This window comes from Leucoraja erinacea, chromosome 15 (assembly GCF_028641065.1).
Source record: "Leucoraja erinacea ecotype New England chromosome 15, Leri_hhj_1, whole genome shotgun sequence".
NCBI classification, from domain to species: domain Eukaryota; kingdom Metazoa; phylum Chordata; class Chondrichthyes; order Rajiformes; family Rajidae; genus Leucoraja; species Leucoraja erinaceus.
The window spans coordinates 12,119,768-12,135,299 of record NC_073391.1 but is presented as its reverse complement, the minus strand read 5'-3'; the positions used below and the strand labels follow the sequence as shown (position 1 = coordinate 12,135,299).

Sequence of the window (15,532 nt, the reverse complement as noted above, 5' to 3'; positions counted from 1 at the left end):
ATGCTACTTGACTCTGGATAATACATTAAGATATTTTGGGTGGTGTTCTGTTTTTATTATTTTTAGTCTTATTATTGGTTGTGAGCCATAAGTTAGTCCACAACGGCAGCAACAAATATGAATGCGTGTTACTGCTGAAGCTCTCGTATGATATTACAGTTTTGAAAGCACGAATAGCTGGAGCATACCTAACAGACTAAATGGTCCAGTGTGTGGAAAGATCAGTGGTTGCCCATGCTGTGTGTCATTCACTTCCTTCTCATTCATCCAGAAGGAATGGTTGAATGGTTTTATGGCACAATTTTAGAACTGGGGCCGCGTCCCATTCAGCTCCTACACGCGCCAAGAAGTGAGTGTAAAATAGTGATATTGATTATAAATCAGTGGTGCTGAAACATGCTGATAGCAAACCGACTGGATAAGGTGGTCCAGGAGCAGTGACAGTATGTGTGCAAACAGTGTTTTAGCACAGCAGGTTAGAAGCCTGCCAGCAAGAGTAAATCTTCAAAGTAATCAAATTCTGGCTGCTCACTTTGCCATCATCATTCAGATTTTAACAATGTTGAAGAGGTACCAATTTCATCAGGCCCTTTCTGTGATTTCAGATGTCACATTTGATCAGAGGTCAGTGAGCAGCACTCCTCACCTTCTTGATGTTGCACATGTGGGAGTTCTGCCTTTCACCATCTCACCGTAATGCGAGTGGTCAGTATTAATGTGACTACTTGATCATAATGTTGTGGAAACAGAGTCCATACTGTTCCCCTTGGTGTAGTTGAAGAGAAACATGAATGTGCCTGTGTCTCTGTGGCTGATGTAAATGCGCAACATTATGCATTTGGTGGGTGGAGAAGATATTTTGGTGATAAATCAGTAATGTTATTACCAATGAACCGAGAAAACACCATATGTTGTATCTTTGCTGCAGTGGTAATATTAGCAGCAGTAAGGTAGCCCGTCCAATTAAATGGAAAACTGCAATTCTGCTGTCCTGAATCTATCTGAAGAGGCTTGACGCTGTCTCCATTGTAGATACACTGATAGATCCTGCAGCACAAAATATCACGGAAATTTGAGCAAGGATTTCTCATTCTAGATGTCACAGACCGGCAAGGAGCAGCCTTTGACAGGGAGATATTTCTCCTCGCATCTACGGAACAATGTACATTCTTGCCAGATTTAGTTAACAAATTAATGCAGTATGCAAAATGAAAGCAGTAGGACTGCTGCAAAAAGGCAACAATATCTTTAAACCAGAAGAAATTCACAGCCAAGGATTGGTGAGAAACTTGTAGTAAGGGCAAAGAAATGACCTTTTAGGTCTGTGGCGTCTGCATGTTTACCATCATAGGTGTGCATGTCCATTGCTAATGATTTGCTTAAAAAGTTGTTTAATCATATGTTGCTATGCTGTGAATTGTTTACCAAGGTAAAGAACTATCATGCATCCAAAACGTAAAATCTCTGGAGACTTCATAATCCTTATTTTACTCATTGTCCTTATTTTATTCTTTGCAAGATATCTGCTTGGATGGTTAAAAGTGATTGGGATATTAGGTGTGAACTATCTGGGAGCCATGAGGAGAGAACATCAATTTAGATTTTACTATTAGTGGGTCGGGTGGCATTCAGGTAACTCTGGTTTCTTCCAGGTACAGTTACGTCTGACGTGCCAAGGACCCCGTGTGGGTTTGCACTGTAATTGGCCTCTGCAAAGTGTGGAGCGAGTGGATAAGAAATTGGATAAAGTAGAACTAGTGTGAACGGGTGATCAATAATTGACGTCCACTCAGTGGGCCGTAGAGCCTAATGCTATGGTGTTTTTTGTTTGTTTTTTAAAAAGCACACAAAAATTTTTCAATGATTCCAGGACAAAATAGAATCTTCATTTTATTATAAGAATGGTACAACAATTTGAGAGGTCAGACGTTGTCACTGTGGTCTCACAATAGAATACGAGGCAGATTGAATGCACCCACTTGGGAGTGACTTCTTCTGTCTGCTTGCGAGTATGCAGTTCAGGCTAGATGGAGCCGGTTAGCTTGAGAAGCCAATTTAGCTGAACTACCTTGACTTGTTTGAACCCTGCCATCAGAAAAGTGAACTATGGCCATTGTTCATCCAGCCAAATTTAGCTCTGAAGATCCTAAGCATTGATTCCTCCTTTCATAGTTGCTATATGGAGTTTGATGATACAGCTGCATGAATTCAACACCAGTTTTCACTTTAAGAAGTAACAATGAGGTCAGTGGCGCAGCTGGTAGAGATGCTGTCTCACTGCGCCAGAGAACCGGTTTTGATCCTGACCTTGGGCGCTGTCTGTATGGAGTTTAGCCGCTCTCCCTGCGATGCCTGGGTTTCCTCTGAGTGCTCCTGTTTCCTCCCATGTCCGTCCCAATGATGTGTGGGTATGTAGGTTAATTGGCCAGCATCGCCCTGCTGCCTTGGCCGTCCCTGTCCACCGCTAAGTGTCAAAGGGGGAGGCAGTTGGGATTTCATCGCCACCGCTTACCCTCCTCTGCCATCCAACAGCAAGGTCCGGGGCTGACCTGTGCAGCTAAAAATTCCTGTAGCTATAGGATGTTTGGTGCAGCTGCTTCAGACGGTGGAAGGAGGCCTCCCCCTCCCTCCCTCCTCGCGGGAGGGTTTGTTTTGAAAGCGGTTATCGCCGTTAGTGGATTTGCAAGCAGCGGCCGCTATCAGGGTGGGCTGAGTGCGGGTACAGGAGGAGATGGAGCCGCTGTCGCTGTGCGGGGCTCGTCATTCGCTCCGACCCTTCATCACCCCGCGCCTAATATCTTTGCCCCGCACGACAGCTGTTGCCGACACAAAACGTCAAGTTCCTTATCTCCAGAGATGCTGCCTGACCCGCTGAGTTACTCCATTCTTGGGTGTCATCTTCGATATAAACCAGTATCTGCAGTGCCAAGCCGCGCAAAGTGACTTGGCATTTAGGTTGCCTGGCAACACTCTGGGTGGTCATTGGCACCCGGGCAACCGCTAATTTCGAGCCCATCCACTAGTCACTGCCTGCCATTCTGAAAGGGACCTATTAATCACTACTCTTTGTTTCCTGTCTTCCAACCAAATTTCTATCCATGCCAGCACTCAACCCCCAAAACCATGTGCCCTAATTTTGCCCACAAATCTCCGATGTGGGACCTTAACAATTGCTTTCTGAAAGTCCAGGTACACTACATCCACTGGCTCTTCCTTGTCCATTTTCCTAGTTACATCCTTAAAAAAACTCCAGAAAATGAGTCGAGCATGATTTCCCCTTCGTATATCCATGCTGACTTGGACCGATCCTGTTACTGTTCTCCAAATGTGCCGCTATTTCATCTTTTATAATTGACTCCAGATGTCAGGCTAACCTGATCTATTAGTCCTGTTTTCTCATCTCCTGAAAAGTGCTCTACCATCCAATCCAAGTCATAGAACAGTATCACAGAGGACTCTGTGAGCATCTTCCCCGATCACTGATGTCAGGCTAAAGGATCTATTATTCCCTGTTTTCTCTCTCCTGCCTTTCTTAAAAGTGGGATAACATTAGCTACCATCCAATCCACAGGAACGGATCCTGAATCTATAGAACATTATCACCAATGACCCGAATCGTCACATATTCCTTTTCTCCAGAGATAATGTCTGACCTGCTGAGTTACTCCAACTTTTTGTGTAAAATTGCAGGTAATGGTGACAGTGGGATAACTTTGAATTAGTATGAATGTGTGATCGTTGGTTGGCATGGACTCAGGGGGCCGAAGGGCCTATTTCTATGCTGTATCTTTTTGTAAAGAATATATATTTTTAAACATTACTTAATTTTAACAAATTATCTCCTTTCTAGCACTTCAACCTCTAATCATGGTTTCCTCAAATAGTAAACATCTTTCCTATTATTGGCCTGGATTATTCCGTGAAATGTCAGGAGCTCCACATGTGTGTCACCAAATGTAGACTTTTAACGTGTGAAAATGTTGGTGAAACTTACTGACTTCTTCAACAACATTTGTTCAACTACACTCTGATGTTGGACCTCATGAAATCTGGTGGTGCAGCATGTTGTTAGGGTAATACTCCTGCACCCCTAGGTCTATGTGCCAGATGAGACTTAATGCAGGAAGAACATCTTTATTTTGAATGGGGGGGGGGGCAACAGTTGTAATGGACAACCTGTAAGAAGCCCCAAAATCCTGGAGTAATTCCGCGGGACAGGCAGCATCTCTGGAGAGAAGGAATGGGTTAGTATTAAGGCCCTGTCCCACTTTCCCGAGTTACTCATGAACTCTCCTGAGTTTTCCGCTAGATTCGAACTCGGAGAATTACGGTAATAGCCATTCGTAGGTACTCGGGGCTATTCTTTTAACTCGCGGACATTTTTCAACTAGTTGAAAAAACGTCTCGACTTACCTGATGCCCTGTGTTCCTACGGCTGGCATTACGAGCCGCTACGAAGCATCTACGGGCTCCTACGAGCTCACTACCGACATTCTCCGACATTCCCCGAGTTTGAATCAAGGGGAAAACTCGGGAGAGTTCGTGAGTAACTCGGGAAAGTGGGACAGGGCCTTTAGAAACAGTAAGTATTAGATAATTTATACATTTCAGTGATTTGCGTTAGATACAAATTATTTTAGTTTACCTTTGTTTAATATTTTATTTTTTTAAATTTATGGCTCAAACTTTTTTAATGTTTATTAATGATAGACACATTTATAAATATTTGATGGTGTGGATATATTTTGGAGACAGTTATGCTAGACATCAATGTGTTCCAGTTATTTTGTAGCGGAGACTTCTGTGCCCATTCCACTCCTCAACAAGATTTTGACCTCCAATATTGTTGACAATATTTAAATGCACTAAATCCACTCCAAAGGGCTTCACTGATGAATGTTGGTATAGCTCTGCGTATGAAATTGCTGGTGGGGACTTTGTAAAGTATAGGTTCATGCTCAAGGCAATGGTGAATGTACCAGCTTGCCACTGGTCCTACATTAGAGCAACTCTAATTGCTTTAATCTCCATTGTGGCATAGTACGTAGTCTTGAGGTGGTCTATGATAGAATATCCTTGGGCCATCGTTTCCTTTGAACATCCTCCTATTTTTTACTTTGTCTGTGATTCGGAGATAATTATTAGAACATTTTGATGGTTATTTGTTATTTTTACGTTGAGTTTGAGTTTAGTTTATTGTCACGTGTACAGTGAAAAGCTTTTGTTGCGTGCTAACCAGCCAGCAGAAAGATAATGCATGATTACAATCGAATTATTCGCAATGTACAGAAACATGACAAAGGGAATAATGTTTAATGCAACATAAAGCTAGTAAAGTCTGATCAAAGATAGTCTGAGGATCTCCAATGAGGTAGATAGTTGTTCAGGATTGCTCTCTAACTGTGGTAGGATGATTCAGTAGCCTGATAACAGTTGGGAAGAAACTGTCCCTGAATCTGGAGGTGTGCGTTTTCACACTTCTATACCTTTTGTCTGATGGAAGAGAGGAGAAGAGAGAGTGGCCAGGATGCGCCTCATCTTTGATTATGCTGGTGGCCTTGCCGAGGCGGCTTGAGGTATAAATAGGGTCAATATACATTGAGCGCTGTACAAATGTGCTTTTCATAAATATTTTAGCGCCTGAAACATTTTTTTTCTGTTGGTAGATCTAGGCGAGGAATTGAAACCAGTATATTTGTAAATAATTTTATCTTGATATAAAATTTTCCATTCATATTTTAATAATAGTTTAAAATCAACTCACATGATTTCTACTGTTTCTTTGCAGGGTTAATACAAACTTCAAAAATGAAGTTACTTGTATAACTAACATTTTTACTTTCTCTTCAATTATTACTCCGCATTGCTTCTCTCCTGAAGACATTGACTCTAAGCTGGAGGTTTTCTTTGTGCCTTGTGATTGCCATTTAGTAACTGGTCCAAGGGGCTGTTCTTCAAACCTTCATAATTAACATCAGTGAGCCATTGCACATACAAGTAACACACTTGAGCTTAATTCCATCTTGACTTGAGATGGACAAAATATATTTGAACAGTGGATGCTGTGGCGAGGTTATAATTCTAGCCATCTATATTTTAGCAGAAACGGAAAGATGCAATGGAGGTCAAAGATGAGTGTGACTTCATTCTCTAAACCAGTGTGTAAGACTGGACTTTATATTGGACTAAACATTATTCCCTTTATCATCTATCCATACACCGTGGACAGATGATTATAATCATGTATAGCCTCTCTGCAGACTGGATAGCACTAAACAAAAGCTTTGCACTGTATCTAGACAGGTGTAACAATAAACTAAACTAAACTAAAGACAGTCTCGACCTGAAACGTCACTGATACCTTTTCTCCTGAGATGCTGCCTGACCCGCTGAGTTACTTCAGCTTTTTGTGGATCTAAACTAAAGACTTTGCTTACAGACAGAGGGAAAGAACATGAAGATTATAGCGGAGCCTGAATGGGGAATTGTTTGGGAATATATTTGGATATGGCACTTTCAACTTGTCTGATACTTTGCCCAAGTAGCCATTCTTTGTGCGAGGAAAGTGTTGGGTGTTGATGGCTTATTTGAAGGTGTGAAGGTCTATCTGCCTTTATACGAAGATAGATACAAAATGCTGGAGCAACTCAGCGGGACAGGCAGCATCTCTGGATAGGAATGGGCGACGTTTTGGGTCGAAACCCTTCTTCAGACTGAGATTCAGGGGAGAAGGAGAGAGATAAGGAAGAGTAAGGTGTGAAAATGAGACATCAAAAGAAGTGGAGATCAAGGAAAATGTAAAATAGATCACTGTTAGTTAGGAGAAGGGGACAACAGAGATAAAATGTAATTCGGGACAGTCAGACTGGTCGGAAAACTGGGATGTGGGAGGGGATGGAGAGAGAGTGAAAGCAAGGGCTAAACTGCCCAAGTGAAATATGAGGTGCTGTTCCTCCAATTTGCGCTGGGCCTCACTCTTGTATGATTTATTTTTATATCCCAGAAGCATTAGCTTTAGCCAGAAATGTTGGACATTTTTTTCTCCCTTTTAAAGATTGTGCTAATTTTAGCATCGCTACTCATGGCTGAATGCAGAACATGGGATGACCTGTAAGATTCTAGGAATGTGCATTTGTTTTCACTATGTATTTACTGACCTAACTAACTGGATGGCGGGGCGGTAATGAGACAATAAAGGGAGGAATTTTGGCCTGGTGCACTTTAAAAAATATAGTTTAGACCTAAAAAGTGGCAACTAAACACATTTAAGTCGCATATTTTCTGCTGTCCTTTCATCAAAATGTTTAATTTATATTTGTAGGCAGGCGTGGAGTTTCTGCATGAATATTGAATACATATCATGAGGAACTTCTCTATCAGTCAGCTCAGCAAAAGGAATAAGTGATGATACCTGGACCCGACTGCGGTATCTTTTCTTCCTCATCCCTTCAATTCCCCTGGTGACTGTTGACTCGAGTCCCATCTCCTGCTGTGTCTCCTTGATAGCAACATAATCGGCAAACGTGGGAGCGCCTTGCTGCCAGTGTTTGTTGGTTTCTGTAGCTGGCCTTGTGATTCGACATTACCAGTTTGCCTCGGGAAAACATTTTTTTTCTCCACGCATGTTTCTTCAGGACTTCTTCTGTCCTTGCGTATGGAGTATTCTGTATAAATACACATACACGGATTTTTTACTCTCCCTTTTCCTCCCATTAAACCAGAAAGGTAGCAAAGCATGGACAACATTCAATCACCAAGGGAGTACTTATTTTCTTCAGTCAAAATGTCTCCGATTTTTTTTTTTTTTTTTATCTTTTTCTTTTTCTTTTCCTGCCACGTTGAATCATCATGCACAATAAGAAGTCGCTCCATAGATACAAATTTTATTCACATCAAAGTACCTCTATGGAGAGATTCAGAAATCTTCTTTGGGGAGCTCTGGGGAAGTCTAGAGACATCCGAGCCAGCAAAATAACAATACCCTTGTTGTTTAATGTATGCTCCACAGGTAAAAAGACACACAGTTGTCTGGAGTGACTCAGTGGGTCATGGAGCATCCCTGGAAAACACGGACAGGTGATGTTTTGGATCCGGGCCCTTCTTCAGACTGATGGTGGATGTTAGGAAGGTTGAAGAAAGGAGAGGCAACACAAGGCCTAGCAATAGATAGGTGGGTGCAGGTGAGGGTAGGCAGATGGTTGGACAAAATCCAGAGATGAAAAGATACAAGGCGTGAGACAAAATGATTGAAGTGTTGTGGATTGTGAAGCTAGATGAAGGAATGTAAGTGGGAGGGGGAAAGGGAGAAATAGATGCATGTTCAGGTGTGGCACAGGGGAGAGAGGGGGGGGGGGGGGGGGGGGAAGAGAAATAGGGGGTTGGGGGAGAGGTGGGAGGATGAAAGACTTTTGGTTGGTTACCAGAAATTGGAGAATTCAATTTTTAATATCATTTGGTTGTATGGTGTCCAAGCGGAATATGATGTGCTGTTTCTCCAGTGTGGATGTGGCCTCACTCTGGCAATGTAGGAGGCCCAGGACAGAAGGGTCAGTGTACGAATGGGAAGAGGAAATAAAATGGTTGGCATTTACAGACTGAGTGCAACTGGTCAGCGAAACAGTCGCTGAGTCTGTCTGAAGAAGGGTTCCGACCTGAAACGTCACTTGTTCCTTCTCTCCAGAGATGCTGCCTGACTCGCTGTATTGCTCCAGCAGTTTGTGTCTACCTCCAATATAAACCAGCATCTGCAGTTCGTTCCAACATGTCGAGCCTACCCTTGGCTCGCCATTGTACAGAGGCAACATCGGCAGCATCGGATGCAGTAGAGGAGGAGAGAGGAGGTGCACGTGAATCTCTGTCTCACCTGGAAGGACTGCTGGGGTCCCTGGATGGATGTGAGTGAAGAGGTGTAGGGACAGGTGTTGCATCTGCTGCGGTTGCAGGGGAAAGTACCTGAGGAGAGGTGGTTTGGCTAGGAACGGATGAGTTTACTAAGGAGTTGTGGAGGGAGCAGTCTCTGTGGAAAGCTGAAAGGGGTGGGGAGGATGTGGCGGAAAGGGGTGGGGATGGGAACATGCTCTACAGGTATATTCTACGGGTGCTGATTTCACTCTCCTTGGATACCTCAGGACTGGTGCTCACACTGCTCTGAAACACAGTTTGCTGCGAATCAGGGTTCATTCACCTGCTGAAAACCAATGACCTTTTGCTTTAGAACAATGGCTTGAAGTTGCTGTGAGTTAGGGAGCTGAGTCTTGGTATCACCTACAGTGTATCAACAGTACAGCTTCCTAATGTGAACCAAAATACATTTTGTCTTGTAAAAGGAATGACAAGCAGGAGGAGGGAGACTAAGGCTGCAAAGCAGAGATGACAATCTCCCCCAAAGGAAGTGATCTGAAAGTCTTTTTCTTAATTTATATCAGTAATGCAATATTCATTTTCCTGTGCGGTTCTTCTAAATGGTATCAATTCTTGCCAATGTTTATGATTATTATACCCAAAGTTGTTCCATACGAGAATCTGCAGTGATATTATTTATAGATGGATCATGTCTACCAATATCTATAATCCTTCCTTAGTATAAACAAAATGGCTGGGTAAGATTTGTAATACAAGGAGCAAGGGTAACAGCCTGCCTCAGTGATGCATGTGTACGATCATCACCAGCAAAAGAGAGAACAAAGAAAGTAGCCACTTTACTATTGATGTCCACTTGTCAAAAAAACTTGGCTGTTCCTATATAACGTCGAATGGATATTGAAACATGTACACAAGAAATAGTGAATCTACCTGATGTTTTTATTAGCATTAATATTTTAGTACTGAGTCACTGTCAGAAATTTTTATCCGTTTTTATGATGTGTTATTATCCTGGTTGTGCTTGGACATGTGATGTAAGATGATACAAAATTTAAAAATATATAGCCTTTTTATTGCATTTCACTAACTTTGAGTTGCAGTAGTGTCCATTGCAATAATGCAGGTTGTTTTCCAGCTGTTTGACTATGTGTGAGTGAGATTGATCATGAAAACTAAAAAGGCATTTGGTATTAAAATGATTACATGCGGTATATCATTGTCATTTAAACATCTTTCTTCAAATAGCTTTACCTAAGATTAAAGATTTTCGTTTTAGGGAAATGCTGGAGTGCTTGATCTGCTTGATAGGACTAAGTGACTAGGATGAATCAAGAGAAAAAATGTTAACCAGTTTTGGTCTGAAGCTTTAATAACTACATTATGGCAAATATGTCTAATGCATTTCAACTTATTGCGTGAAATTATCCATGTATTTCACTGAATATTCACTGTATTGGCTACTCCAGTATTTTGAATGTTCCACTTTGCATTAGTACTACCTTATGATAATATGTTAATTATTGATGAATGACCTTGATATCTGCTATCAGTGTAGGAGTAGTTGAAATGGGACGAGATGTTGACAGTTATTTTACACAGGATTCCTGGGTTTAATGTTGGTGGTTACTGACCATAAATAATGGCATGGATAGCACGTCTTGAGATTAGTGTTGAAGTTTGAGACATTTGTCATTCCCGGGATATTGATAAATATAATCGTAGGGGTCATTTACTGAATTTGCTAACTCTGCAATTTAATCGATGGACCTTCCTTTCTACATGTTTAAGAAGGAACTGCAGATGCTGGAAAATCGCCCACTGAGTTTCTCCAGCGTTTTTGTCTATATTCCTTTCTACATGCTCTTTTGCAATTGAACACAATCTTAAATGTGGTATAGAGCATGCAATTTGGTTCCATTTTATTTTGCGATTCAAACTGTTGTTTTGTGTGTATGTTTGTCGAGTGGGAAAGCTGAGTTACTCCAGCATTTTTTCGTCTATCTTCGATTTAAACTAGCATCTGCAGTTCTTTCCTACAATGTTTGTGGAGTAAGTTCTGGATATTATGTTGGTGTTGCAGCAACTGGCTTTTTAGATGTGAACATGGTTGACAGTCCTAATTACAGGCAGTGGACAATGCTAATTTGGTACCAAAGCTACTTTTTTGGAGCCGAGTGTTCCATCTGCAAGATTGAGTGGGTTAACGTATGATGAGTGTTTGACCGCACTGGGCCTCTACTCGCTGGAGTTCAGAAGTATGAGGAGGGACCTCATTGAAACTGACCGAATAGTGAAAGGCATGGACAGAGTGGTGACGATGTTTCCATTAGTGAGAGAGTCTAGGACCAGAGGTCATAGCCTCAGAATTAAAGGACATTCCTTTAGGAGGGAGGTGAGGAGAAGTTTCTTTAGTCAGAGGGTGGTGAACCTGTGGAATTCATTGCCACAGAAGGCTGTGGAGGCCAAGTAGAAGGATATTTTCGATACGATATGATAGCTTTATTTATCCCATTGTTAATTCTGGCCAAATTGGAGAGGTCTGGACACTGAAATTGAGTAAAGGCTTCTGGGCTGCTAGGCCATTTGGTCAATTTAAATGTGCCTTCTGCAGAAATGGGACAAGCTGCATGGAAAAACCACACTTTGTTTTGGCACAGTGTCATTGTGAATGAAACAGTACTTGATCAGTAAAACTGTAGAAAGTCTCACTGCATTAATCCACATGCCCATGGGCAGATTACCTGCCTTTCAGTATATGAATTATAGGTCAAAATTCAAGAGTCAAGAGTGTTTTATTGTCATACTAGACCAACTGGGACCCGTTGGGTCCCTGTCACATGGGAGGCCTGGTCCCCCAACGCAATATTACACCACTCACCCATAGCCCCCACGGGAGGCAATGAGAGATTTAGAGAGATATAGACCAAGTTGCTTGCATGGCTGTCGGAAAGAAGCTGTTCCTGAACTTGGATATTACAGTTTTCTGGCTCCTGTACCTTCTTCCCGATGGCAATGGTGAAATGAGTGTGTTTTCAGGGTGGTGTGGGTCTTTGATGATGTTTGCTGCCTTTTTGAGGCAGCGGGGAGGGAGGGGGCGGGGTGGTGTGAATAACCCGGCGGGGAGTGTGAATAACCCTGGGGGAGGGTGGAATGTGAATAACCTAGGGGGGAGGGGAAGGAGAGGGAGTTGTAATCGAGTTGTGATTAGCGGGGGGGGGGGGGGGGGGGGGTGGGGGGGTAGTGTGAATAACCCGAGGGGGGAAGGAGTGTGAATATTCCAGGGGGGCGTTGGCTGTGGGCCTGGGGCCAGACAGCACGGAGAAAAAGCAGCAACCCCAAGTCAACTCCCGCTGGGCCAACCGCCAAGCCCGGACCCCACCGCCGCTTTGAGGCCCCATCGTCGCGAGGCCTCACCGCTGCAGTCTCGATGCCTCCTTGATGGCCGCATAAAACCCAAGCAGGGGCGTCAAGGGTAGAAGCCCGGGTCAGAAAAAGCGGAATGTTAATTGAAATGTGGCCCTCCCCCTGACGTCACTCTAAGCTCGTGGAATATTCTGTGTGTGAAACGGGCGCCGATCCGAGCCATCATGGCCACCCACCTCGTGACATCATCAGTCGAAGCTTAAAAGGCAGTTTTGTCTTTTTTTAAAAGTTTAATTACCAACAAGTCGTGAAATATAGCATCAAATCTTAAGTGAAGCTGAGCACTGCTCAGAGGAGAAAAATGTGTCAGAATATGTAAACATTTTATCGTTACCGTGTGGTGTTTTGGCGAAAACACACACACACACACACACACACACACACACACACACACACACACACACACACACACACACTTTTTAAGTTACAGAGATCTCACGAAACGGAATGGAACTATTCGAGCCAGCACAACAGATATGTAAACATATTACTCTAAAACCCATGAGAAACGATGATAGTAGTGCAAAGGCAAAAATTGTATCCCAAAGCCTATATAATTTGGGGTCTATTCGGAGGTTGTAGGGTTTAGTAGCCTGACGGTTGTAGGGATGAAGCTGGATGTTACAGTTTTCAGGCTCCTACACCCTGTTCCCGATGGCAGGAGTGAAATGAGAGCATGGCCAGGGTGGTGTGGGTCTCTGATGATGCTGGCTGCCTTTTGAGGCAGCAACTCCTGTAGCTCTCTTTGATGTTGGGGAGGTCAATACCTGTGATGGACTGGGAAGTTCACCACTTTTTGCAATCATCTTTGTTGCTAGGTTTTCGAGTTGCTGAACCAGGCCGTGATGCAACCAGTCAATTTGCTCTCTGCTGTACACCTGTAGACGTTCAAGAGAGTATTTGTTGACATAGCGAATCTCCTCAATCTTCTAAGGAAATAGAGGGACTGCTAATGATTGCTAATGTTTTTAATTCATTTTTTATGTGTCATTCCTAATTGTCACTGTATGCCATGTTGCCACTTGCGGGCAAATTCTTTGTATGTGAATACTTGGCCAATAAACGTATTAATGAATTAATTCATTCAATGTGCTGGGTGCAGGAAGATCTTCAGAAATATGCACGATCAGGAATTTTAAGCTTTTGACTCTCTCCACGACCATCCCATTATGCCACTGTTGTTAGGGGGAATCGATCTACTGCCTAAATGTTGCCAGAACAACAACCTTGTCTGTAGAAGGGTCTCGCCCCGAAACATCACCTATTCTTTTTCTCCAGAGATGCATTCTGACCGGCTGAGTTACTCCAACTTTTTCAGCCTACCTTTCTCTCTACGTCAGTAAGATAAAGGAACTGCTGGGGACTTTGGAAGAAAACAAGAATCCCCCAATCTTGTCATTTTGTTCCAATTGTTTGACAACCTTAGGGGTCGGGTCTTCTTGGTACGTACCCCTTGTTCATGATCTTTAGCAACCCACCATTGCCTGGACTGGATGTGACAAGCCCATCTCACTGGCCCTCTGTATTCAAGGGATCAATGGTTGTCTTGACAGCAATAGTGGCTGGTGGTAGTGCTGTGTCAAAATACTGCTCTGAAATGCCTTTGACACCAATAAAACTGGGGGCAAATCTTTGCCAACTCCAAAGCCTGTAATTGAAATTAAAAGCTTCCAAATATGATTTTAAAAACTACCAAAATTGAAGCAGAAAGTATATAGAAGCCATAAATTATTCAACAAATGGTTAATTAAAACACATGCATACTTACAATTAAAAGCATTAGGGAAATAATATGATGAAAGGAATAGCCTTTCTCATGCATCTTAAATCTTTACCCTCCAATCTCCTTTATGAATCATTGGTGCCTTGCATCTTTATATAGTGTTTCTCTTGGCACAGACTTGTTCTGCGAGACTCTGTTCCTCCGACTTTGGATTCCATTTGCAGAGTGATATAATAATTCCGCCTTTCTAAATTTGTCAATAGGTTGGGGATTTCAATGTTTCACTGCAAAAATTGTGAACTTGCTTCAGTTTTAACAGCTGAACACTGGCGATTCCAACTGGAACCACCATCAGCATGATCTAGTCCATTAAGTCTGGATATGCATTCCATGCACTTGAAGTGATTAATCTTACAGTCATCGTGCTAATATAGCATTGTTGTCTAGTTAAATGCTGTACAAAGAATTATTTAAACAGTAATCAGGAGAACCACTGATGAGAAAGCCCTCTTAAATATTAAAACATTTTTTGAATAAATAGCTAAACAAATATTAGAAATTCCCTTGATGACTAACGGCAGCTTTTATAAATCATCTTTCTCTTGACATTATTGATGAATCAGGAGCTGCTTCTTCAGAAGTAAATTGATTATATTAACCCAGAGAAAGATACTTGGGATGTTTGCTCTGAACTAGGCAGCATTTTGTTTCCACGGTTTTTCTAGTCTAACAACTCATCATTATTTGTCTTTGTTTTTCAAGAAAATTACAAGACACATTTATTCCTTTCTTGTGAGTAATTCTTGTTTTGTTCTCTAATTGCTCAATAATGACTCTTTTAATGATGAGGGATTGGGCGTAATATCTGACCATTTCATAGTGCTACTCAAAAATATTTTGGAACTTGCAACTGGCCGTGCACAACTAAAATATTTCCTTGGGCCAGGTTTAGGTAGGTTTTATCAATGGTTCTATAATAGTGGGCAATTTTTAGTACTTTACACTGAGCTCTACCATTGACGTCCCTTCTGCAATTGCATGAAACTGGATCAGGTGCTTAAGTTGACTTTATTTGACAATGATATAAACCATTTCGAACTCTTAAAATTGTTTATTTTATGTACTGAAAATTTTAAATGCATCCGAGTGTCAGGGACAAAATTTGGAAATTTTGAAATACTTCTAAGGTGAAGCATGTCAAAGCTGGGAGGTGAATTTGCCATCAAAGGTTTCCAGACGGGGCTTGTTTGGGCTTGCTGGTATGTTTCCATTATATTGCAGAAGGCTCTGCCAGTGCTTGAAATGGTACATTGCTGCTGCAGGTAATGCAATCACCTTGCAGCTTCGGTGACCTATGTTTGATACTGTTCTTGGGTGATGTCTGTGTGGAGTTTGCATGTTCTTCTTTGATTATGGGGGTTCCCACAGGATTTGCGGGTTTCATCCCACATCCCAAAGGCATGTTGGTTGTTAGATTCTTTGTCTTTTGAGCATTGCTACCAGTTTAGATAACTGGAGGGAGAA

At 42.2% G+C, this 15,532-nt stretch overlaps 1 protein-coding gene across 4 annotated transcripts in view; it reads left to right on the top strand.

Moving 5' to 3' along the window:
* mgmt (O-6-methylguanine-DNA methyltransferase) overlaps positions 1-15,532 on the top strand; it is a 434,918-nt gene that overhangs the window by 63,503 nt on the left and 355,883 nt on the right. Inside the window, exon 3 of one of the 4 annotated variants that reach the window (XM_055646686.1) lies at positions 606-705. The exons of the other annotated variants lie outside the window; for them this stretch is intronic. Coding sequence (XP_055502661.1) covers positions 697-705 — 9 coding nt within the window. The 5' untranslated portion in view covers positions 606-696. The remainder of the gene's footprint in view (positions 1-605; positions 706-15,532) is intronic. 4 annotated transcript variants of the gene reach the window in all.